Source organism: Erinaceus europaeus, chromosome 3, assembly GCF_950295315.1.
Source record: "Erinaceus europaeus chromosome 3, mEriEur2.1, whole genome shotgun sequence".
Taxonomy (NCBI): Eukaryota; Metazoa; Chordata; class Mammalia; order Eulipotyphla; family Erinaceidae; genus Erinaceus; species Erinaceus europaeus.
Window position 1 is genome coordinate 72896754 of NC_080164.1, and position 25452 is coordinate 72922205.

Sequence of the window (25452 nt, forward strand, 5' to 3'; positions counted from 1 at the left end):
CAGAGCTGAGCAGTGCTCTGGTAAAACAAACGAAGGAACAAACACAGACGATTGGCCCAAGACAAATGCTGAGGAGAGAGAATTTGGGGTAGAGAGAGGTTCATCCCCCCACACCACCATAAGCCAGAGCTGATCAGTGAGTGCTCTGGTAGAAAAAAGAAGAAAGAAAAGATATAGTCAACCCATATCTGCGACCTTGCGAGAACCACTCTGGTGCTGGGAACGGTGTAGAATTATACCCCTGTTATCTCATAATTTTGTAAATCAACATTAAATTACTAATACAATGCCTCTGGGGAAAAAAAAAAGTTTTAACTTTCCTTGCTAAAAATGCCAGAGGCGAAATAAAAACTCGTTTGAGCGCTGACTTTCAGTCCCAAAGATCCATTTACACCCTTGGCGCCCTCCTCTCGTCACGTGGCAACAGCTGCGGCCAGTACGGGTTTCCGGCCCTCGCCGCCCCTCCCGCCCCAGGAACAAATCCGTTTCCGGGTGTTGTGTGGAGCCTGAGCTCCGGAGCGTGGAGGCGGTACTGCGCACGCGCACAGAGATCCGGCCCGGGCCGAGCGCGCGGCCTACGATTGCGGGTGAGGGGAGGCCCGGCCTGGGTGGGGGTGGCGGCGGCGGCGGCCCAGGGGGCGTCGCGGTCCGGGTTCGAGCGGGAGGAGGCCTAGCTGGAGCCTCAGGGCGCCAGGGCCATGCGGGGACCCGTGGCTGGAGTGGGGGGGGCAAGGCCGGGGGTGGCGGGCGTGGGGGGCCCAGGCAGGACGCGGGCGGAGCCGGCGGGCGGCGGGGGGCGGGGGGCGGGGGGCGGGTGTGCGGCGGCTCCTCCTTCCTCGTCGCCGACGCGCTGGGACCCGGGTGGGGCCGGTTTTCTCCGGAGCGAACAGGGGCCCCTGCCCAGGCGACGGGGCCTCCGAGACTCGGCGGCTCGCCCTCCTACCCCTCCCGCCCCAGGTCCCGGAGCAGCGGGCGGTTTGCGGGGCCTGCTGTGCCCGAACTGCTGCGACCCTGGCTCTGCGAGGGGGCGTTCACTTGATGCGAAAACATGTAAAAGACGAGCGGTGTGGGGGAGCTGTTGCAAAACTTTGAACATAAAACTAACTGAAGGGCGTTGAGGCCCCGGCTAAGCTCCAGGGAGGGGTGCGGAGCCCTAGGGACCCCTTAGCTCGCGGACCACGGCCCCTGCTGACGCCTGCTGTGCGCCCAGACCCTCCCCACCCACCCGCTAGGAACCCGGGGCGCCGGCCTAGTAAGTCCACGTGTCTGTCCCCTGTGAAGTCACTTAGCTCCCCATCAGTGAACGGATATTGTGGAGATGGGCACGGGGCATTCCGGGCACCCTGGCCTTTTGTTTGTTGGCTTAATCTTAAGGTCATGGGCTCTCAGGACCCCTCCCTGTGTGGTGCGGCGGATGTACCGTGCTGATGAGAGAAGCATAGGAATGACCCTCGTCCGGGGGGCTGGAAGACATCTAGTGTCCATGTTAAGAAATAATTGACTTAAGCTGAACCTTTTTCACTGCAGGTGACTAGCATGCGGACCTCTGTTCTCTGACTTCCTGCCCCTCTACTGACATGGCCCATAGGGGCGCCGAGAGGGACTTCCAGACATCAGCTCGCCGCATGGGCACCTCTCTGCTTTTCCAGCTTTCAGTGCACGAACGGGAGCTGGACCTGGTTTTTCTGGATCATAGCTATGCCAAGCCGTGGAGTGCCCACCCAGATGCCAGTAGTGCCCGCCCCACCCGCATGCTCTTTGTTACTCCCCGGAGGCAGCATGAAACTACCATGTGAGTCTGGGTTATCTTAGGGACTGTGAGAGCTCTCCCTGGACTGTTTGTTAATCAGATGGTGGGGATTATTTATTTGTATGTGGGAAATTGTGTGGCACTGGGATATCGAAATTAGGCATCTGTTAACAGCATGAAGGTTATCGGGAGACTACTACATGCAGACATCAGTAATCAAGTTACAAGTTAGGAAAGCAAAATGGCCAAAGGAAAACAACCCATTCCTCTTAGACAGTAGGATTTGAATATAAAGAGGACACTGGAGGGGATTGTTTAACTGATGAAGAAAAAGATCTTTGTTTTTATAGGTACCACAGAGGGGCCTAGTTAAGCGAATACATTACAGTGCACAAGGACCTGGGTTCCACCCCCTACCTCCACTTGCAAGGGGGAAAGCTTTACAAGCAGTGAAGCAAGCCTGCAGTTGTCTCTCCTTTCCTCTAAGTTTCTACCCATCAAAGTTTTTTTTTTTTTTTTTAAAAGCACCACAGAAGTTCACTTATTCTATTTAGTTAAGTATTCTGACTCAACCCAACAGTGGTGACTTTATGGTAATTCATTTCCTGGCTTCTGCAGAGTTTAGGAGCATATTTCTAAGTTTTAGATTTTTTTTTTGTGTGTGTTTTTTATTTTATTTTATTAGGGTAGATAGGAGAGAAATGAAGAGGGAGAGAGAGAGAGAGAGAAACTTGACCTCTTGTGAAGCTTCCCCAGCAGGTGAGTACTGGGGTCTTGAACCCTGGTCCTTGTGGTTTGTAATGTGTGCATTCAACCCTGGCTGAATGTGTGCCTTCACTCAGCATGTTCCTCTCCCCCCTACCCCCCAGCTGGAACACTGCAACTCTGGCTTATAGTTGTGCTCAAAATTGAGTTTAGGAACCTCCTCTTGCCTTAGGCATGAAGGTCTGTTGGTAGACCAATTGTATTCCACACAGACCCCTCTACCGCCTGCGTGCAATGGAGCTGTAACCCAGGAGTCAGATTTATTTGTTTGTTTATTACTTACTTTGAGATCTTATTTTTTAATGTGAGGAGAAAGAACCAGACATCAGTTTGGCACATGTGCTGCCTGAGATCGAATTCCGGACGTCATCCTTGACCTTATCTGCTGTGCCACCTCCCGGACCACCCCAGGGGTTAATTTAAACCCAACTTAGTTCTGCTTATATTTTCAGAAGGCCTGTGTTGTAGGCATTTCTTCATAACTGTACTGTGTAATATGTGATACAGTTGCAATTGACTTAAATAAACATGTTTGGCAATTTTTTTGAGCTCCGAGGTTTTAATTCTATTTGAAGATTTGTTTGCTTCTATTTTGATCAAATCATGCCTTTCATAATTTTACAAACATTTTTGGGAAGTGTTTTAATACAACCTAACGCTTAGTCATTCCCCAAGCACAGATTTTAGGGAATAGAGATGATTTTGTTTTTCTACTCTTGACCTTAATGAGATAGAGGTACACATTTAAAAAAAATACACATTTTTAAAAGGTGTTGTGGTTTTATTTTATTTCTTTTTTAAATTTTATGCTCCTGATGACCATGTTTTCTTTCTTTCTTTCTTCTTTTGCTTCTTTTCTATTTATTGGATAGGACAGAGAGAATTGAAGGGAGAGGGAAAGAGAAAAAGAGTGTAGCACTGCTTCACGACTTGTGAAGCTCCCTACCACAGGTAGGAACTGGGGACTTGAACCAGCATCCTTGCTCATTGTAGCATGTGTGTTCAATTGGCAGACCTGCTTCACCACTCATGAATCATCTCTCCTACAGTTGGGGAGTGGGGTCTCAAACCTGGGTCCTTGCCTGTGGAAATATGTGCACTTAACTGGGTGCACCACACAGTCCCCATTTTTATTTCCTAGGGCAATGTTTTGATGGGGAATCTCTTGATTATAGGGAAAAATGTAACATAATCTTGATGCCTCTGGCATAGGATAAATCTGAAAACCTTCAAATAGAATGGGTGAGGGAGATTATATGGTTATGCAAAGTACTTTTTTTTTTTTTTTTTTTTGCTATCAGGGTTATTGCTGGGGTTCCAAACTTGTATGAGGCAGCTATTACTCCTCATAACCATTTCTTCCTCCTTCCCCTTTCAAGTTTTATTTGTTAGGACAGAGACAAATCAGGAGGGCAGGGGGAGAGATGGGAGAGTGTGAGAGAGACATCTGCTTCACTGCTTGTGAAGCTTTCCCCCTGCAGTGGGGGCCAGGACCATGAACCCAGGCCCTTGTACATAGTAATGTTTGAGCTAATTTGGGTGTGCCATTGCCCAGCCCTGCAAATGACTTTCATGCCTGAGGCTCTGAGTTCTTCAGGTTCAGTCCCCGGCACCACCATAGGCTAGAGCTGAGCTCTGGTAAAATAAAAAAAAAAAAAAAAAAATCCAACCAAACAAGGCAAAACAACAACATAAAAAAAAAAACCCCAGAATCTGAAATATTTTCCATATATGTGTTTGTGTATATATATATGATGGTGGACTGGGGACAGTGAGAGATACCACACCACAGAAACATCCCCCAGTTCTGTGGTACATCATATGGTATATTGGGGGTTTGAGCCTGGGGTCTTTGTGTGGGAAAGCAGGTGCTCTTCCAGGTGAGCTATCTTGCTGGCTTTTCTTTCATAAACTAAGATTCTGTGGACTTGGGTCTTTTTAATACTTCAAAATATTCTTTCCTCTTACAAAGTATGTCTACCTGTCTCAGTTATCTTAAAAGTGGGAGTTTGGCATGTTCTAGCAAGTTTTTTTTTTTTTTTTTTTTTGGTAATTTTTAATTTTCTTTACCACTAGGATCTCATGCTTGCATGATTCTGTTGCTCCCTGGGACCTCCCCCAGTCCCCTCCCCCCCATCAGTTTCAATTAGAGAAGAGACACCACAACAGCACTGCTCCACCATTCATGGAGCTGCCCCTTGGTGCCACCCATGGTGTTTCCATATGGTTCTGGGAGCTTGAACATAGTCCTCACACATGGCAAAGCATGTGCTCTACTGGGTGAACTCTCTTTCAGATTCTTCAACTCTTTAATACAGTTGCAATGAATATACAAGTAGGAGCTATGTGAGAGCTTCCCTGATAAGGTTATTACTAGCTCATGTAGAGATTTGATTCTAATAGTAGTAAGACGATCACTGAATTTTTGCTGAATGGATGTCTATACAGGTGTGGAATAAAGAAAACCTGTTTGGAGATCATTGTACTAATAGGTGTTAGAGATTCTGATAGCTTGGATAGAGACAAGAATAGTACAGGTAGAGAGAAATATGTGGCCTTGAGATGTCATTTCATAGCTAGAGGACCAGCTGAGGTCACTGGGATAGGTGGCTTAATGGGAAAAATGAAATTAAGATTTTTTTTTTCCCCCTGCTTCTAGGGTTTCTGCTTTGCAGCTTGTGAAATGTCCCCCCTAGAGGTGGGGACCTGGGGACTCAAACCTGCATCCTTGTGTGGGTCCTTGAGCTTCATACTATGTATGCACTACCACCCAGCCCCCTGAAATCAGTACTTTTTTTTTCATTTCTTTTATTTCTTTATATCAGTACTTTTTTTCTTTTTAACCAGATCATTGATCAGCTCTGGCTTATAGTGGTATGGGGGATCAAACCTGGAACTTTGGAGCCTCAGGCATGAGAGTCTGTTTGCATAGCCAGTTTGTTATCTACCCTGCCCTGATGTGTATTGAATTGGGGATCTCATAAATTCAATGCTTTACTCCCTGAACCACCACCCAGGCTGCAAGAGTTCTTTTTTAGGCATAATAGGTCTTTGTACCCAGCCCAATGTCTGATTCAGAAAAGATAATGAGCTCTTTCACCCACCACCAAATCTAGTTGCACATTACTTAAATTCATAAAGATGTGATTATTCTAGTCACTGGAAATGAATACAGTAAGATCATGGGGCAAAAAACGTTAAAGTGATGTTTGGTAGATAGCCAGTTTGATTCACAAATTTTTTTTTTCCAGTGAAAAAAGTTACAGTTAAGGACTCTCACAACACTATGATTTCAGTAGTAACATTAAAAAATCATTAACTGGATAGAGACAGTGAAATTGAGAGGGAAAGGGGAGATGGAGAGCAGGGGTGGGAAAGACACCTGCCGTACTGCTTCACCACTGGTGAAGCTTTACCCCTGCAAGGTGGCCAGGGCCTTAAATCTAGGTCCTTGCTCATTGTAACATACACACTTAACTGAATGTGCCCTCTCCCCTTTTAAAATCTTTATTTATTTGATAGCCAGAAATGTAGAAGGAATGTGGAGACACATTGCAGCATTGCTTTACCACTTGTAAAACTTTCCTCCTGCAGGTGGTGGCTGGGGTCTCGAACCTGCTTGCTCATTGTAACACGTGCACTCAATCAGGTGCACCACCACCTCCCTCCATGCCCCCATTAGTAATAATTTGAAATATAAAAGCTCCTTCAGATGTTCATTTCTATTTGTTTCAGTTCTTTTTTTTTAAATATTTTTTTATTATCTTTATTTATTTATTGGATAGAGACAGTCAGAAATCAAGAGGGAAGGGAGGGACAGAGAGTGAGAGACACCTACAGCCCTGCTTCACTGCTTGTGAAGCTTTCCCCCTGCAGGTGGGGATGGGCGCTTGAACCGGGTTCTTGCGCATTGTAACGTGTGCGCTCAACCAGGTGTGCCACCACCTGGCCCCTTATTTGTTTCAGTTCTAAACTGCAAGTAGAATGAGTTAAACAGCAAAGGTGTTTATGTTCCAGGTCATCTGCATAATCATAGGCTTTTACAGCATGTAATTAACTATGAATTGCTAAGGCAAAGGAAAGCTTTCTGAATTTTTTTCCTCAGAGCATTGTTCAGCTCTGGTTTATGGTGGTGCTGAGAATTGAACCTGGGACATTTAATGTCTCAGGTATGAAATTCTTTTGCATAACTTTTAAGCTATCTCTGTAGCCTTATATGAGTAATTTAAAACTCTAGATCAGCACTGTCCAACAGGACTCCATCCTGTGAAAAAAGTTCTTATATTAATGTTATTCAGTATGATAAATCCTAATCACATGTGTTTAGTGAGCGTGTAAAGTGACTAGTGTTACTTAGGAAATTAATTTTTTAAAAGATTTTATTTCTTTATTAATGAGAAAGATAGGAGGAGAGAAAGTACCAGATATCACTCTGGTACATGTGCTGCCGGGGATTGAACTCAGGACCTCATGCTTGAGAATCCAGTGCTTTTATCCATTGCGCCACCTCCCAGACCACAGGAAATTAATTTTTTAATAAAGTGTATATACTTAGAGAACCAGAACATCCTTCTGACACTCGTGACTCTGGTAATTGAACATGAAGAGCACATGTCTGAGTCCAACACCTTACCCACTGTGACACCTCCTGGGGCACAGAAACTTAATTTTTTTTTTAAGAATTTATTCATGAGAAAGACAGGAATGGGAAAAAGAACCAGACATCACGCAGGTACATGTATTTTCAGAAATTGAACTCAGGACCTCATGGTTGAGAATCCAGTGCTTTATCCACTGTGCCTAGACCACAGGAACTTAATTTTTCATTTTCATTAATTTTTATTTATTTATTTTTTATGCATTGCTGGGAATGAACCCAGGGCTTATGTGTGAGTGATACTGCTGAACCGCCTATCCAGACCAGTTCTATATATGTTTTTAGAAACAAAATGAAAGACAATTACCAAAGCACTCCACTGTCCATGGAGTTCCACCCATTTCCGTCCTCGGTACTACCTGGGGTCTTCCATTATGGTTCCAGTGATCAAACCCAGGGCCTCATCTAGGCATATGCCTGGCATGTACACTACCACTTAGCCACCTCCTAGTCCCCTCATTAATTTTTTTTTTTGTCTTGTCATCACCAGAGATTCACCACTCTGCCACTCTGGGATGACTTTCAGGGACCCAAGGGGAGTGTGAAAGAGAGTACAGCATCAGAATTTCCTCTAATGCAGTGGAGCCAGGCTCAAATTGGGATTGAGCACATGGCAAAGCAGTATGTACCATCCAATTGAGTTATTTCACCTGCCATCCCTGTTCTGTTTTGTTTTGATCAGAACTCTGCTCACTCTGAATACTGGTGGTGTCTGTACTACTGGTATGGATACTGTTGGAACCAGTGTACAAGTCCTATGCATTTTCTAGCTTTTTTTTTTTTTTTTTTTACTGGAGCTCTGCTCAACTCTGGTTTATGCTGGTGTAGGAGATTAAATCTGGGACCTTGGAACCTCAGGCACAAGACTCTTGCATAACCATTATACTATCTCTCCCCCACACTTCCTACTTTTTCTTTTATTTTGCCCTAAGTTTTATCAGTACAAACCAGCATTTCAAAGGACAAAGATCTAGAAAGTATGGGAAAGGTCAAAACATTCTTGGTGTAATAGCTTATGTATCTTTAGAGCTGATGATAACAAGTTTTTTTTTCCCCCACCAGATTAAACACCTGTAAAATTCATGCAATTTGTTCTGTTTTTAATTTCTTTTAAATTTACATGTACTTTGCTTTTATTTCCTCACCTGCTTGCAGTGAATCCGAAGTGCCAATAGATGTGGAGACAGTCACATCAACTCCTGTGCCACTCTATGACAATCAGAAGGCACGTAGTGTGATGAACGAGTGTGAACGGCATGTCATCTTTGCCAGGACTGATGCCGATGCTCCTCCCCCACCAGAGGACTGGGAGGAGCACGTCAACAGGTAGGCCTCTCTTCTGGAGGACTTATTAATGTAGGGTTGATGGTCATCATACTGATTATTTTGAATCATTGTGTTCATTGAAACACATTAGAGGTTATTTCATTGGTAGCCACACATGTTAGAATGTTTTCCTAACTCTACACTCTAATTCTCAGCTTGCTATATATACAGTGACCTTGAGAGCAGGGTTTGCATCTAAGCTGTCTTCACATCACTGGTATCTAGGACATTGCCTAGGATGATGTAGGTAATAATAAATGTTTAATAAATTAAATTTTAAATATAATAACAATGAAAGTTATTATGTAGGAGTTACAAAAGAAAAATACAAAATACAAAAGATACAAAAAGATACAAAAGAAAAAATACAGATACAAAAGAAAAAATGAATAAGCAGAAAACTGTAAGATGCTGTGCTTATATGACTTGTAAATAGGATAATAAGCATGTTTTGGAGTCATAAAGAGCTAATATGTTTGATTTAAATGACTTTCAAAAATAGGCTTGCAGGGCCAGAGAGATAATAGCATCAGTTATACAGCAGATTTTATTGCCTGAGGTAGCAGAGGTTCAAATCCCAGCACCACCATGAATCAGAGATGAGCAGTGCAATCCCACTGCTCCTGGTGGACTCCCCCCCCCCATTTATTGCATATGGAGAGGAAGAGAATGAGATAGTAAAAGAAAAAGAGACACCACAGCACTGTCCCACTGTCCATGGAGCTTCCCTGGGTGTCATGCATGCTGCTCCCATAGTGTCCCAGGACCTCAAACTTAGGTCCTCAGGTATGGGATGGTGTGTGCTGTACTGGGTGAGCTATTTCTCAGCTCCTCCTTTAGTCCTTTAAAAAACTATTTATTAATGACAGAAGAGAGAGAACCAGAGCTTACATGGGAGGGTATCTGCTTTGCCACAGACTTTACCCAAGTTTGAGTACTAGGGGAAGCTTTGGTGCTAAATCTCTATTTGAAAAAAATCAACCCAGAACAGTAAAACCGCTGTGACAACAATGAATAAACAAGAACTCAAGTTTCTTAATTTATAAGGAAGTTATAATTTCCAGGCAAATGAGACACTGGGGTGATCTGTCCAGATTTTTCATTCTTAGTGGGAGAGTCTGAGAAACCAACTACTCCAGGAATGCTAAATCCCCTCTTTCAAACAGGTAATTGGAAGCACCTGCCTTTTCTTAAGACAAGATGGGCAGAGTAGACCTATGTATCTTTACTACCCATTCAGAGAAACACTGACAGTTTCTGCCATTTTCCATATGGATTTCTATCTTTAAAAAAAAAAATTTTTTTTTAAGAGCGATAGAGAGAGACTCCAGAGCACTGCTTAGCTCTGGCATATGGTGGGTTTCAGGATTGAACCTGGGACCTCACAGACTAAGGCATAAGAGTCTTGTATTACCATTGTGCTGGATCTCTGTCTTTCTGTTAGGACATTGCCAGATGGCTTTGAGTAATTAATATTCAGCTTATCTCAGATGGTTTGCTTTTTGATGTCTAGTGAAATTTTGGAGGCATCCATCTCTCATTAACAACAGACTTACAAGTCATCTCTTCAGGTAGACCTCTTGCACACAGCTAATTTTATTATTTGATGATATTTGCTTCAGTTTCAGAGGTCACTATTTCATGACCTTTTCTGTAATCCTAGATCAGTTTTTTTTGGAGCTTGTACTTTTGTATGACCCTACTTTCAATCATCTTGTCATTTTTCTTGACTAGATTGTTAAATAGCTGCTTCTTTTTTCTTTCTGTTTAAAAGCATTTAAAATTATAGTTTCCCATGTGAAGAACTTATGAACTATAGCTTCCTAGAAATCTGTTTTTTATTAGAGAGCTTACTCTGATCTATGAATGGACTAAGAAACTTGATCTTCTTTGCTAGCACTCCTTTTCCTCCTCTTCATTATTTCAGTAGATACTGTGTAAGGTAACTTTCTTTCTCAATAGACATTGAAGTCCTCACCAGGCTTCTTCTTCTTCTAGCGTTTGCCCTCACCAGGCTAATTTTGACTTTCTCTAGTAATGTCTGATGTTCTAGGTATGCTTGATTTAACTGTCTAGGTTGGCCAACTGACTTCTTCTAGCGTTTGCCCTTCTTCCGTAGCCAGTCAACAGCGTCAGGTTGATCCTGATGTAAAGTTTCGAGACCTCCTTTGAATCTGGAGAGGTGGCAGTCATTGACTATGTGGGTCATAGTCTGTCTGTAGCCGCAGGAGCAGTTCGGGTTGTCTCTGGCTCCCCAGCGATGGAACATAGCGGCGCACCAGCCATGGCCTGTTTGATAGCGATTGAGGAGGGCCCAATCATAACGTGCTAGGTCAAAGCCGGGTTGACGCTTGCAGGGGTCTGTGATGAGGTGTTTGTTCTTTACCTCAGCTGACTACCAACTCTGTTTCCAAGAGACTGGAACAGAGAAGTTCAGTGTAGCCGTAGGAGACCAGATTGGGTGACGAGACGTCAAGCGTTGGACAGGGTGGGCGAAGATATCCGCGTATATTGGCAGGTCCGGTCAAGCGTAGACGTGGGAAATGAACTTAGATGATGCCGCATCCTGACAAATATCTGGCAGGGCAATGTTGCTAAGAACTGGCAGCCATGGAATCGGGGTGGAACGGATGGTTCCAGAAATTATCCTCATGGAGGAATATAATTTGGAATCGACCAAGTGGACATGGGGGCTACGGAACAATACTGGGGCACAGTATTCTGCAGTGGAATAGCATAATGCCAGAGATGATGATCGTAGTGTGGAAGTGCTCACGCCCCATGAGGAGCTGGCCAGTCTTGCAATGATGTTATTCCTCGCGCCCACCTTTGCTGCAGTTTTTATGAGATGTTCGTGAAATGACAGAGTGCGATCGAGAGTAACGCCAAGATAGACTGGCTGGGCTTCATGCCGGATTCTCGTACTGCCAAGCTGCACATTAAGCTCACGCAAGGCCGAGGCATGGTGTAGATGGAAAACAGATGATACCGTTTTTTGCAGTGCTAGGGATTAGTCGCCATTTTTTACAGTAATCAGATATCAGAGACATGTCTTTCGTGAGTGTTTCCTCGAGGATGTCGAACTTGGATGCCTGAGTTGCACAGCAGATGTCATCGGCGTAGATAAACTTCCTTGAAGAAGTTTCTGGGAGGTCATTGATGTAAATATTAAATAGCGTAGGAGCCAGAACAGAGCCCTGGGGGAGGCCACTTGAGACAAGTCTCCATCTGCTAGATTTGTCACCCAGATGCACCCGGAATCTTCTGTTTTGGAGAAGAAACGATATAGTGTTGGCTACCCATGGAGGCAGGCATCTTGAGATCTTGACTAGGAGACCACGGTGCCAGACCGTGTCATAGGCTGCTGTGAGATCAACAAAGACAGCACCCGTCTTTAAATTCTTCTGGAATCCATTTTCGATGTAAGTTGAGAGGGCCAGGGCTTGTTCGCAGGTAGATCTTCCTGGGCGGAAACCAGCTTGGGCGGGTGATAGGAATTTCTCTGTAAGATGAGAAATACTTGACAGAAGCAGCCTCTCAAGGAGTTTGTAACACACGAGGAGAGAAATTGGTCTATAGCTGGCGGCCAGTGTTGGGTCTTTCTTTGGTTTCAAAACCGCTATAATCTTCGCACGACGCCAAACTTTGGGCATAGACTCAGATTCCAAGATGTGGGACAGGAATGAAGCGAGCCACTTCTTTGCCGCGGGACCCAGGTTAAGAATGAGTTCTGGGGTGACGTTATCATAGCCAGCAGCTGTTCCCGGTTTAACCCTCTTCAAAGCGTCTTCCAGTTCAGACAGTGTAAAGGGAGAGAGTTTTGGAGATGGACAAGATAACTGGAAGTGGGATGACCACTCATGGGAAATTTCTCTTTTCCAGACTGGGTCGATCTTAGCACGTCCAACTTGAGTTAGGTGACTGGCCACTGAGTTTGGCAAACTGACTGATGCATCAAATTTAACCCATTGCTTTTTTTTTTTTTAACCAGGACACTGCTCAACTCTGGCTTATAGTGGTGCTGGGGATTGAATCTGGGACTTTGGAACCTCAGGCATGATGCTCTTTGCATAACCATTATGCTTTCTACTCTCCACCCCCCATTGCCTATTTTTGTATGGCCCATAGTCTAAGAATGGTCTTTCAGTTTTTAGGTGTTTGGGGGAAATTACAAAAGATAGATAAAATCTTAAATCTCAGGTCTGTTCATCCCCACCCCCACCCCCACCAGGGTTATTGCCAGGGCTTGGTGCCTGAACAATGAATTCACCATTCCTTTTTTTCTTCCTTTCTCCTTCCTTCCATCCATCCTCCCTCCCTCCCTCCCTCCTTTCCTTCCTTCCTTCCTTCCTTCCTTCCTTCCTTCCTTCCTTCCTTCTTGACAGAGAAGTAGCAAAGGGTGGAGAGAGAGAAGATAGAGAAACACTTATAGCACACTTTTCTCTGCAGGTGGGGACTGAGGGCAGTACCATGGTCCTTGTGCATGGTGATGTGTGCACTCTACCTGGTACAATACTGCCTGGTCTCTTTACATATTTTATTGGAGTAGTCATGCCTGTTCTGTGCTATTTATTTAATTTATATTATTATTTTTGGCCAGAATATTGCTTAGCTCTGACTTGTGATGCTAGGGGTTAAGCCTGGGAATCTCAGACTCAGACATGAAAGCCGTTTATTTATTTATTTATTTTATTTTTAAAGATATTTTTATTTCATTTTAATGAGAGAGAGAGAGATACAGAGAGAATGACCAGAGCACTGCTCAGCTCTGGTTTATGGTTGGGCTGGAGGTTGAACCTGGGACCTCAGAGCCTCAGGCATAAAAGCAAATTACCGAAAGCCATTTATATAACCATTATGCTGTCTCCCCACCCCTCTGTACTACTAATGTCAGTGTTAAATAGTTTGTGACAAATCCGTTGTGGCATACAAAAACTGAAATATTTACTTATAGAAACAAATTGCAGATTTTTGGCCTCCATCACATTCTTGTGTCTACACACTAAAGTCATTGATTTGGGTATGAAAATGATTTATGCTTTCTGATAATGTTTCCAAAGAAATTGGACCAGCTGTCTCCCCCAGATGTTTGTCAAAGGCCAAGATTTCTATGAAAATTTTCTTAACCTAAAAAATTGTGGAAAAAAAGTGGTTCGGGAGGTGGTGCAATGGAAAAATTGCTGAACACTTAAGTATGAGGTGTCCTGAGCTTAATCCCTGGCAGCACATGTACCAGTGATGTCTGGTTCTTTCTCTCTCTCCTCCTATCCCTCTCACTAATAAATAAAATATTAAAAAAATATTTTATAAAAAAATTGTGATCTCCCCATCTTTGATATTCTTTATCTCTTCTTGTTTGAACTTTATTTAAAAACTTTATACATTCAAGTATTGAATTAGCCTTTCTTAAAATAGTATCAGGGAGAGTAATTACAATTGAAGGTATCAGAGTTCTTTTTATTTATCACAATTTCTCTTATTTATATATGAGAGAATTCCAGAGCATCACTTCACCATATACTCTGCTGGGACTTAAATTCAGGATCTCCTGCTTGAGCGTGCACCACTTTATCCACTTACGAAAACTGAATAGGTTTAGGAGGGGGTCATGTGGATTCACCAAAGTTCCCATCCACTGATTGTTTAGACTTGTATTTAAAATTCTGCTTCCTGTTTTTTAAATTTTCCTTAATTATATCTTTTGCATGCTCTTTATCTTAATCTTGGGTTAGATCTTTTTTCTTTTTTTCTACCCAGTTAATTTTGTAGCCTCCCACGAAGTTGACAAAATACACAGAACATATTTTAATTCTTGGAATCACTTTATTATATATCTAGCAGCACTCTTAAGAACTTTTCCTGGGATTTTAACCTCTGATCAGTGTGGTTTTAATTTTTATTTTTTTCAGTGTGGCTTTCAAATTTCAGCTGCCTTTGGTATATGGGAATAGCTCTATAGTCCCACTCCCATTTTGTTCACATCATTATCTTTGCTGTCATCATTTTGGTTTTCAGAATAAATATAGAGTAAGAAAAACAAATAGAGAAAGTGTCCTGTTATATAATAAAGAATAGGGTAATTTTAGAGACACAGTTGGTGTTTCGTAAGTAAATTATATAGCTCATTCTGTGTTCTTGGAACTAAAGTTTGCAATGTGATCGACTTTGAGAAAACTCAAAAGCATGCTGAACCTAAAGTTGTATTTGGAGCTTTCAAAACTGCACTCTTTGAATAGTGTCCTTGCTTTGTGATGGGCTTGGCCCACGTTTGAGACTAGTTCCCCCACATGTAGGACTGGAATCTTCAGTGCTGTAATGTCTTTGTCTCTCTCTCTCTCATTCTTTTAAAATTAATTAATTAAAAATTTAAAAAAGTTTTAAATATTTACTTATTCCCTTTTGTTGTCCTTGTTGTTTTATTGTTGTTGTTGATGTCGTTGTTGTTGGATAGGACAGAGAGAAATGCAGAGAGGTTGAGTGAGAGACACCTGCAGACCTGCTTCACTGCTTGTGAAGCGACTCCCCTGCAGGTGAGGAGCCAGGGGCTCAAAGCAGGATCCTTCTGCTGTACGTTGCGCTAGTCCTTGTCCTTTGCGCCACCTGTGCTTAACCTGCTGCACTACCACCTGACTTTTTTTTTTTTTTTTTTACCAGAGCACTGCTCAACTTTGGTTTATGATGGTACAGTGATACAGTCTCTGTCTTTTTATCTGAAAAAGTTGGCATGGAACAGCTCCACTCACAACAACAAAAAGAAACTTTATTTGTTATTAAGAGTGATTACATAACAGGTTACTTAATGTATAACATTTTTACAAAACTACTCTTATGACAACCTTTGATCTTTCATAGATAAATTGTTCAGTCACATCTTATTTTGGGGTAGTTTTTTTTTTTTTTTAACTTGGTAGATCTCAATCTCTTTCTCATTTTTATTTATTGCATAGAGACAGCCAGAAATTGAGAGTGAAGGGGGTGATAGGGATAGAGACAGAGAGACACCTGGAACACTGCTTCACTCATGAAGTTTCCCCCCTGCAGGTGGGGACCACACTTCTCTATTACTTTTCACTTAGTATTTTTGGGAAGATTACTGACCAGAGTTGGAGTATTAGAGTAATTAAGATTGCCAGGAATTGGGTGGAGGAGGATCTTCAAGCTCTATACCATTGCTAGGTGTGATGAATTAGGATAAAAGCAACAGGATGTCTTTCTTTTTTTCCTTTTTTAATATTTATTTTATTTATTCCCTTTTGTTGCCCTTATTGTAGTTATTATTGTTGTCGTTGTCGTTGGATAGGACAGAGAGAAATAGAGAGAGGAGGGGAAGACAGAGAGGGGGAGAGAAAGATAGACACCTGCAGACCTGCTTCACTGCCAGGTGAGGAGCCAGGGGCTCGAACTCAGATCTTTACGCTGGTCCTTGTGCTTTGTGCCACCTGTGCTTAACCCGCTGCACTACAGCCCTACTCCCAGGATGTGTTTCTAATTGTAGGGAGTTTATAGCTAACTTGGAGGAGGAATCATAAAGCAGTCAATAAGCAAGATGGATGTATGTTTGTTTGCCATATGCTGAATAGTAAACTGGTAACTTAAATAGAAAAACTATTAAAAAATTCATTTGCTAGTTATGTGATAGAAAAATACACATGGGAAGAGAAAGAGATTAGATTAGAAAGAGATTAGAGTGGTGTGGGAGAATAACCACTTCAGTTGTTATATTTCTATTACACAGTTGTTCCTAAAGTTAGTGTGAATAGTCCTTTTATCAGGGTCCAGTGGTGACACACTTAGTAGAGTGCACATTACTATGTGCAAGGAGCCAGGTTCAAGCCCCCTAGTCCCCATTTGCTGGAGAGAAGCTTTAGGAGTGGTGGAGCTGTGCTGCAGATGTCTCCCTCTACCCTCCCATTTCTTTCTATCTCTGTCAAAAAAGAAAGAAATGGCTGCTGGGAGTAGTGGATTTAATCGTCAAGCAGTCACTAAACCCTGGTGGAAAAATGAATAAACCTTTTAACTTATAAGTGGCATTAAAGGTATATTAAAATGCTTATTATCCTGTCTGCTTTTTTGGTATGAATTAGCGTATCAAGTTCAATTATGCTCAGTGGTGGTGTGCTTTTATGTACTAGAGGAATTATTTTAGGAAATATTTAGGAAAATAGCTTTGCTAGTACTAAAAAGACTATTTGTGCTACTTTTCACTTGTATGTATATTAGCACAAATGTATACCAAGGGGATTCATTGGCATACTGTTTTGTAGTGGAAATAAAAACCAAGGACTGCATTTCTTTATATAGTGCATATGAGGAGTGTCTCCAGAGTTTGACCTTAATTCCTCAGAGTTCCTCTTACAGGACTGGCTGGACAATGGCTCAGAACAAGTTATTCAACAAGATCCTCAAAGCTCTACAATCTGACCGACTTGCCCGCTTGGCCAATGAAGGGGTAAGACTCCAGAGACCAGCCCACAATGATTCTCTGTAGTTTAGGCCTCATTGACTTACTGACTTGTTGCTAAGAAGGTGATCCTCATGTTTTATCACTCTACTTATATCTTTCAGGCTTGCAATGAACCAGTACTTCGGCGTGTTGCTGTGGACAAATGTGCAAGGAGAGTGCGACAGGCTCTGGCAAGTGTGAGCTGGGACACCAAACTGATCCAGTGGCTGCACACCACACTGGTGGAGACGTTGAGTCTGCCCATGTTGGCAGCATACCTGGATGCCTTGCAGACTTTAAAAGGGAAGGTAAGTAGATTGAGGAGATGGAGTTGCCATGGTCATTGTGTGATTAACTTGGGAGTCATGACTGAAATTAATAGATACGCAATTAAAAATAGGTGATGTGGTGGGGGATGGGCAGCGGCACACTTGATTTGAGTGCACACACTTCTGTGTGCAGGGACCTGGGTTCAAGCCTCCACTCCCCAGCTACAGGGGGGACACTTCATGAGTGGTGAAGCAGATCTGCAGGTGTCTCTCTTCCTCCATCTCCCCATCTCTTTCAATTTCTCTCTGTGCTATCAAGTAAAATAGAAAAACATGGGGGGGCGGGCGCAACCTCTAGGAGAGCTGGATTTGTAGTACTTGCACCAAGCCCCAGTGATAACCCTGGTAGCAATTTAAAAAAATAAAGGTGACATAATGTCATTACAGATTGCTGTCTAAACATCTGTAGTCCCTTTGTCTTTCAGTGTGATGTATGGTATCTGAAAACCAGAATATATTTTTAACTTCTACAAACCTGCAACTTGTGGTTTGAGTTATCTCTGAAATGAGGTGAGCGAGAGATTAAGTTATGAATAAGATTAGGATTTATCAGGGAGGAATGTTGAGAAGGGAACAAGAAGCAGGCTCACAGTGCTCTGAGTGTGTGTGCAGTAGTGGAGGATGCTTCAGAGTAGGGAAATAAACTGGTCTTGGTTTCTCCTCATGGGATGAACTTTCATTAGTAACATTTTGACCTCAGTGTTTTGGTTTTTTGTTTTGTTTTGTTTTTTAAATAAACTGTATCATTGCATTCCCCTTCTTTCTTGTTTAGCTAACATTGCCCAGTCAGACTTCTAGTTTATTGTGGTTTCAGTTACTGGACTAGACTGTGGTGGAGTACAGGTCTGGAGCAGACAGCCTGACTTATCTCAATATAATCACTAATTAGCAGGATAATCTTGGATTAGTGTCTCAGTTTTCTCACTCTAAATTGTGACCAACAGAGCCAGTAAAATTTACACTTGGCCATTGAGAAATTTTAACAAATGCAAAAGTCTAAAATAAGAGAATGTTAGTTTTAACTCATAAAGACAACTGACATACATGCTAATACATGTTGCAGCAGTGTTCTAGTTTGTCTTTCATAAAGTAAGTCTTTTTAAAATATTTTTTTAGTGGACCGGGCTGTAGTGCCGTGGGTTGGGCTGTAATGAAGCAGGTTAAGCACAGATGGCGCAAAGTGCAAGTACTAGAGTTAAGGATCCCGGTTCGAGCCCCGGACTCCCCACCTGCAGGGGGTTTGCTTCACAAGTGGTGAGCCAGGTCTGCAGGTGTCTTATCTTTCTCTCTCCCTCTCTGTCTTCCCCTCTTCTCTCATTTTCTCTCTGTCATATCCAACAACAGCAATGACAACAGTAACAGTAACAAGGGCAACAAAATGGGAAAAAATGGCCTCTAGGAGCAGTGGATTCGTACGTAATGCAGGCATCAGTCCCCCCAGTGATAACACTGGAGGCAAAAATAGTAATAAAAATAAAATAATTTTTTAAATTTTATTTTGTAAAGACAACAAACAGTGGGGTACCACTTCACCCCTGTGAAAATATCATACATCAGAAAAGGTAGCAGCAACAAATGCTGGAGAGGTTGTAGGGACAAAGGAACCCTACTGTACTGCTGGTGGGAATGTAAATTGATCCGACCCCTGTGAAAAGCAGTCTGGAGAACTCTCAGAAGGCTAGAAATGGACTTACCCTATGACCCTGCAATTCCTCTCCTGGGGATATATCCTGAGGCTCCAAACATACCCATCCAAAAAGATTTGTGTATACTTGTGTTCATAGTAGCACAACTTGTCATAGCCCAAACCTGGAAGCAACCCAGGTGTCCCAACAACAGTGACAATGAGTGACTAAGCAAGTTGTGGCCTTATATGCACAATGGAATACTACTCAGCTATTAGAAATGGTGATTTCACGTGGGGGTAGATAGCATAATGGCTATGCAAACAGATTGTCATGCCTCAGGCTCCAAAATCCTAGGTTTAATTCCCCCGCACCATGATAAGCCAGAGTCAATCAGTTAAAAAAAAAAAAAAGGAGGACCTAGAGGGGATTAGATTGTTGCGTAGGAAACAAAAATGTTATATATGTACCAACTACTGTATTTTACTATTGAATATTAACCATTAATACCCTCAATTAAAAAATTATTTTTGATGGAGACAAATTGAGAGGGAGTGAGGAGATAGAGAGGGAATAATGTGTGTGTTCAACCAGGTGTGCAAAGATAGTTTTTATATTTATTATTACCATTAACATTTTAGCAAAATTATTTCTTTGTTATTATAAATTCTTTATATATTTTTAATTAATCTTTAATATTTATATGTAGACTTTCTTAACTCCTCTGTATATACATTTAGATCGTTTCCACTTGCTGGTTACTTTTGAGAATGAATTTGTCTTATGTTATCTCTGTGTGTATTTTAATTTATTTTGTTAAGAAAGGTTCTTGAAAGTTGAAGAGTCCTTTAGGAAAAAGGATAGGAATACATTTTAAGTCTGTATCACTATCACCTGATTGTCTTGCAAATAATTTTAGTTACTTACCTTTGCATGAGACTGCTGTCTACTTCTTTAGCACTATTCAGCTCTGGCTTATGGTGGTGCGGGGTTATTGAACCTGGGACTTTGGAACCTCAGGCATGAGTCTGTTTGCATAACCATTATGCTGTCTACTTCCGACCTTGCTGTCTACTTTATACTTTTACCTTCAAGAAAGGTTTGAGAGGTATAGTTAAGTCTTTTAGGAATATAGTGGGAGTTTGCCCTCCTATTTAAAAGGCTGTTGGTGGGCAGGTCTTCTGGTTTATAGTGGAAACACCTTTTTTTTCCTTTTCTTGCTTCTAGATCCCTACTTTGATTGACCGGATGCTTGTGTCGTCCAATACAAAGACTGGGGCTGCAGGAGCTGAGGCCTTGTCCTTACTGCTAAAGAGACCTTGGGACCCCGCTGTGGGGGTGCTTTCTCATAATAAACCAGTAAGTCATGCAGCTTAGAATTTAACAATGTGACCAATAAAATGTTTATAATCTAGTTTTAGAATCTACTTGAGAACAATAACTTATTTATCTTTAAACAGTAACTGGCTACTTATATTTCTTAAATGGTTTCATAAGCAAACTAGAATTGCTTGACATAGCAAAGATATTTGGATACTTTTTTGTGGAGAAACACTTCTTGGTCACTGGTTTTTTTTTGTTTGTTTGTTTGTTTGTTTCTTTTTTGTGGGCTTCTTCCTCCTTAGAGCAAACTCCCTGGCTCGCCTCTCATCCTCATTGCCTCTTCTGGGCCCTCTAGCTCTGTGTTCCCCACCTCACGTCGTCACCGATTCTGGCAGTCTCAGCTCTCCTGCTTAGGCAAGGTATGTGATGTTATGGTGGATATTTGGGGCAAGACGAGTATACTCAGTGGGGTATAGATTTGGAGGATGCACAGGCAAAATTCACGAGATTAAAATGAGTTAGCTTTTGTGGAGCATACCCTAAGTCTTCTTTCATTTTTTTTTTTTTTTAACTTGAATGCTGCTGTCCAGGGTTGAAGGAATGTGGGGTTAGGTTAAGAACAGTTTAGAGAAATTTTGGAACTCAACCTCTGCTGGCTCCCCCACCTCCCCCAGGTCATCCCTGTAACTACACATCTGTTGAACAATGGTAGTGGGGTAGGAGTTCTACAATGTCTTGAGCATATGATTGGAGCAGTGAGAAGTAAAGTGCTAGAGGTAAGAATGCCTCTATTTCTGTTCACTGTGTCACACACAGTATTCTGAACTTGTTCTGTAGCTGCTGTGGCTTCCTGCCTTATTCTCTCTTCTTTCTCTTCCCACAAAGATTCACAGCCATTTTCCCCACAAACCCATTATCTTGATTGGCTGGAATACCGGAGCTTTGGTGACCTGTCATGTAAGTAATTCCATTTTACTTGAAATTTGTCCTAGAGTATTACTGTCACTACTTTTTATGTTTCAGGTACTGTGCTAGATTCTACTTACTTGATTTTTGAGTTATAGAAGGCAGACTATAAAGCTGAAACTTAAAGTGGTAAAATAGTATAATAGCAAATAATAAATTAATACATTATGATACATTATAACATGATTTGCTTATATGTAATCATGCATTCTAGTTGGTGTGTATATGTATAGTATATATAATAGCAGTAAAATATAACATTAATAAACACCTTGGACTACAACCCCATTGTAATAAACTCATAGCCTCTTTTTACCTTACTCTTCCCAAATTTTCTTCTAATTATTTTGAAGAAAGTCCCTAAAGCTATATATAGTTCAACATATTTCTTTAAAACATTCTCCCTAATGAGTACCATACTGTTAATCTACCTCAAAACAAAACAAAACAAACAAGTAAAAACCAAGATAATAATTCTAGCTGGTAAAAAAAATTAATAACCCTAGAACTTGATGTGTTCATGTTCTTCCTTTAAAATTTTTTTTTTTTTTAATTATCTTTATTTACTGGATAGAAGCAGCCAGAACTTGAGAGGAATGGGGGGAATCGGGGAGAGACAGAGACACCTGCAGCCCTTCTTCACCACTTGCAAAGCTTTCCCCCTGCAGATGGGGGCTGGGGACTTGAACCTGGGTCCTTGCGCATTGTAACGTGTAGTCAACCAGGTGCGCCACCATGCGGCTTCAATGTGCTTCCTTTTCTAAGACTTGAAGGGACCTTTTATTTTATGTATATATACATAAAGTTGACCTTCCCAAATCTCTAATTTGCAAATGATTCAAGTAAATAGTCTCTTCTGTTTTGTATAATTTAGCCAAGTATCATGTCCGTGGCCACAAGAGGAATAAGATCATCTCCCCATGTTCCCTTATTCCCAGGATAACAAAACTTAGTGCTCCGAGAAATTGAGGGTGTCTGGGAGCTGTTTGTTAAGTTCAAAAGGAAATTTTCTTCATTAAGGGGAAATGATCAATCACTGTGGTATTATCCAATTTGCTATTAGTGAAGGAAAAAGTAAAAAGGGACTCTAAGAAATTGATTTTCTGAGCTTTCCCTCTGTCACTCTGCCTGTGTATAGATAGCAATTAGATCAGGGAGGAGGAAATGTTCTGAACCACCCTTGGGTTCTGGGTAGGACGTAGCTGCAGTGAAGTTAGTTGACCTTGAGACAAACTACTCCGTTATTTTTAGGTATCATTGATGGAGTATGTCACTGCTGTTGTCTGCCTTGGGTTTCCTCTGCTTACTGTGGATGGTCCTAGAGGGGTAAGTGTGGCTGGGGTACAGCTGATTACTATCAGTAGAACATCAGCATGTCCAATGTTGGTGCTTAGCAACTATGCTTGCAGAGTTGACTCTCCTAAGGGAACTTGACTCTCCTAAGGGAACTTGTCTACATATTCATGTAAACAGTGAACAACTATAAAACTTGTACCTATTTTAGGATGTGGATGATCCTCTATTGGATATGAAGACGCCAGTCCTCTTTGTCATTGGTCAGAATTCCCTGCAGTGTCACCCTGAAGCTATGGAGGATTTCCGGGAGAAGATTCGTGCTGAGAACAGTTTGGTTGTGGTTGGAGGAGCTGATGATAATCTCAGGTGAGTAGGTTTCCCCAGATCTATAAAATAGACTTGTAGTTTGCAGAGATACCTCTAAGGTGGCAATGTAACTACAGATCAATCTGGTTCAGTGAAAAGGGGGCATTAAAAAACATTTAAATGGGGGGTGGAGTGTTGGGTGGTAATGCTGCACCAGGTTAAGTGCACATATTCTGGATCTTTATGGGGCCTCTTCTCTTCTTTGAAGGACAATGCATATGATAAAACTTCCTATTTTTTATTATTTAGAGGACTGAGCAATGGTGTGCCTATTAAGACCAAATATATAACCAGGTCAAACAATGATGCAGGTCTGCTTCCTCCCTCCCTCCCTCCCTTCCCTGCTACCCCCTTCTTTTTAAAAATTAATTATTTATTTTTATAGAAATAGAGAAATTCACAGGGGTGGGGGAAGAGAGAAAGAAAGACAACTGCAGCACTGCTTCACTGCTTGTAAAGCTTCTGTCTTGTAGCTGGAGACTGGGGCTTAAACCCAGGCCCTTGTGCACAGTAATGTGTATACTCTATCAAGTGTGTGGCACTGCTGATCCCCTGGTGGAATTTATCTTTTAAACCAGAGGTTTAGCTCTAAAGTACACCATTCCAATCACTCTCCATACATTCTTTGGTTCTTCACATATTTATTAGTTTGTGTGGCGCTTACAACATCCTGGGTAAGGTGTTAGAGATTCCCTATTTTGCATATGTGGAAACTGAGGTACATGCTTGAGGGCTAGAATAGCCTTCCTGTGCATAGAAAAAAACTTAACACAAAAGAGAAATCTAATTTGTATGTGACGTCCTAGGAGGATTAGAAAGTAAATGTCTTTCTTTTTTGTTTCTTAGAATAAGCAAAGCAAAGAAGAAGTCAGAAGGATTAACTCAGAGCATGGTAGACAGATGTATTCAGGTACAGTGTCAATTTCTGTGCTTTCCTCAATTAGGCTTGCCATTCTGTAACCTTTTAGGCTTCATCTTTTTTGGCAGCAGCCACTTTGTCTCTGAAGGTTGAGGGGTATCCACTGGGACCTCTGCCAGGCTGAAAGCAAAGGAAAGGGAAGAAGTGAGAAGAGGGTGTAATGAACAAAGATACAAGTGAAGTACTGGAGGAGGTTTTATTGAAGTAGTATTAGAGTCACTCCAGGGTGTTACCTCATAGAGGTGTCAGGGCACAGGCTTATGGTGGTCTTTAACTAATGCTGGGGTTTATGCCATGCTTTGCATGGTGTGGAGGGAAGGACCAGTATATTTAATGCCAAAACCAAGGTGAATTTATTTCCATTGCAACCACTAGGGAATTTCATATCAGCAAAATGCATACTCAGACATGGGCCTTTACTTTTTACTCCAGGATGAGATAGTAGACTTTCTGACAGGAGTACTCACTCGTGCTGAAGGACATGTGGGCTCTGAACCTCGAGATCTGGATGCTGAGAAAAAGAAGAAGCCCCGGGACATGACCCGCAGAGACCTGGCCTTTGAGATCCCCGATCGGGCCAGTCGACCTGCCTCCCCAGCTGCCAAGCTGCCTGCATCTCCCTCGGGCTCAGAGGTAATGAAAGAGGGAGGAAGCACTTTTACTGGAGAGTCAGGACTGTTGAATTGGTTCTTTTACTTACTGAGGCTGCCTGTTTGCTTTGTCAGAAATTCCCACAGGGAGAATTTCTGGCCAGTGAATTTTAGGGGGACAATACTGATTGATAGTCATATCCAAACATCATCTTCGTTCTTGTCCTTCTCATTCCACCAGGACCTTTCCAGTGTGTCCAGCAGCCCTACATCCAGTCCCAAGACCAAAGTGACCACAGTGGCCTCTGTTCAGAAGTCTAGTCAGATTGGGACTTCTCAGCTGCTGAAAAGACATGTGCAGCGGACTGAAGCTGTGCTGACTCACAAACAAGCCCAAGGTATAGCGAGGCTTGTTTTGGATTTGGTCTTCTGCACTAAATGTCATGTGGCTAGTGGGAAGTAGTGAATTTGCAGCTTTTCTCTGGGGCATGTGAGATGCACCCGTTCCCACATTTCTGTCCAAAAAAATTGGGTTGAAATAAATGTTTTTCTAGGTTACACCATCATAAAAAGACTTATTAGTGAGCTTCTATAGTTCCACTAATCATTTTATTGTCATATTTGATCAAGTTAGACTATTGAGTTGACCACGTCAATTTTTTTTTTCTAATTCCCGACTTAGAAAAATCTATGTTCTGTTTCATGCTATGTCCAGTCACTTATACAATCAGAGAGCTCTGAAGATCATGTGAACAGGAATGATTAGCTAGATTTACTCATAAGATTCTAGGGTGATTTACCTGGTAGCATACCTTACTTTGAAGAATTAAGATATTTTCTATGAAACTCATTGAAGTTTATTTATTTATTTTTTAAAAATATTTATTTATTCCCTTTTGTTGCCCTTGTTGTTTCATTGTTGTAGTTATTGTTGTTGATATTGATGTCATTGTTGCTGGATAGGACAGAGAGAAATGGAGAGGAGGGGAAGACAGAGGGGGAGAGAAAGACAGACACCCGCAGACCTGCTTTACTGCCTGTGAAGCAACTCCCCTGCTGGTGGGGAGCCGGGGGCTCAAACCGGGATCCTTATGCTG

The 25452-nt window shown here is 42.1% G+C and overlaps 1 protein-coding gene across 3 annotated transcripts in view; it reads left to right on the forward strand.

The window, feature by feature from the left end:
• The first annotated feature begins 506 nt into the window (after positions 1 to 506).
• KANSL3 (KAT8 regulatory NSL complex subunit 3) overlaps positions 507 to 25452 on the forward strand; it is a 43280-nt gene continuing 18334 nt past the window's right edge. Inside the window, exons 1-14 of one of the 3 annotated variants that reach the window (XM_007538404.3) lie at positions 507 to 587; positions 1528 to 1792; positions 8328 to 8498; positions 16857 to 16947; positions 17064 to 17249; positions 20123 to 20254; positions 20521 to 20637; positions 20893 to 20994; positions 21104 to 21175; positions 22436 to 22510; positions 22689 to 22846; positions 23693 to 23756; positions 24198 to 24398; positions 24597 to 24753. In XM_007538404.3, the coding sequence (XP_007538466.2) occupies positions 1578 to 1792; positions 8328 to 8498; positions 16857 to 16947; positions 17064 to 17249; positions 20123 to 20254; positions 20521 to 20637; positions 20893 to 20994; positions 21104 to 21175; positions 22436 to 22510; positions 22689 to 22846; positions 23693 to 23756; positions 24198 to 24398; positions 24597 to 24753 (1741 nt within the window). In that variant the 5' untranslated portion in view covers positions 507 to 587; positions 1528 to 1577. The other 2 variants (XM_060187526.1, XM_060187527.1) reach the window with 2 other exon arrangements.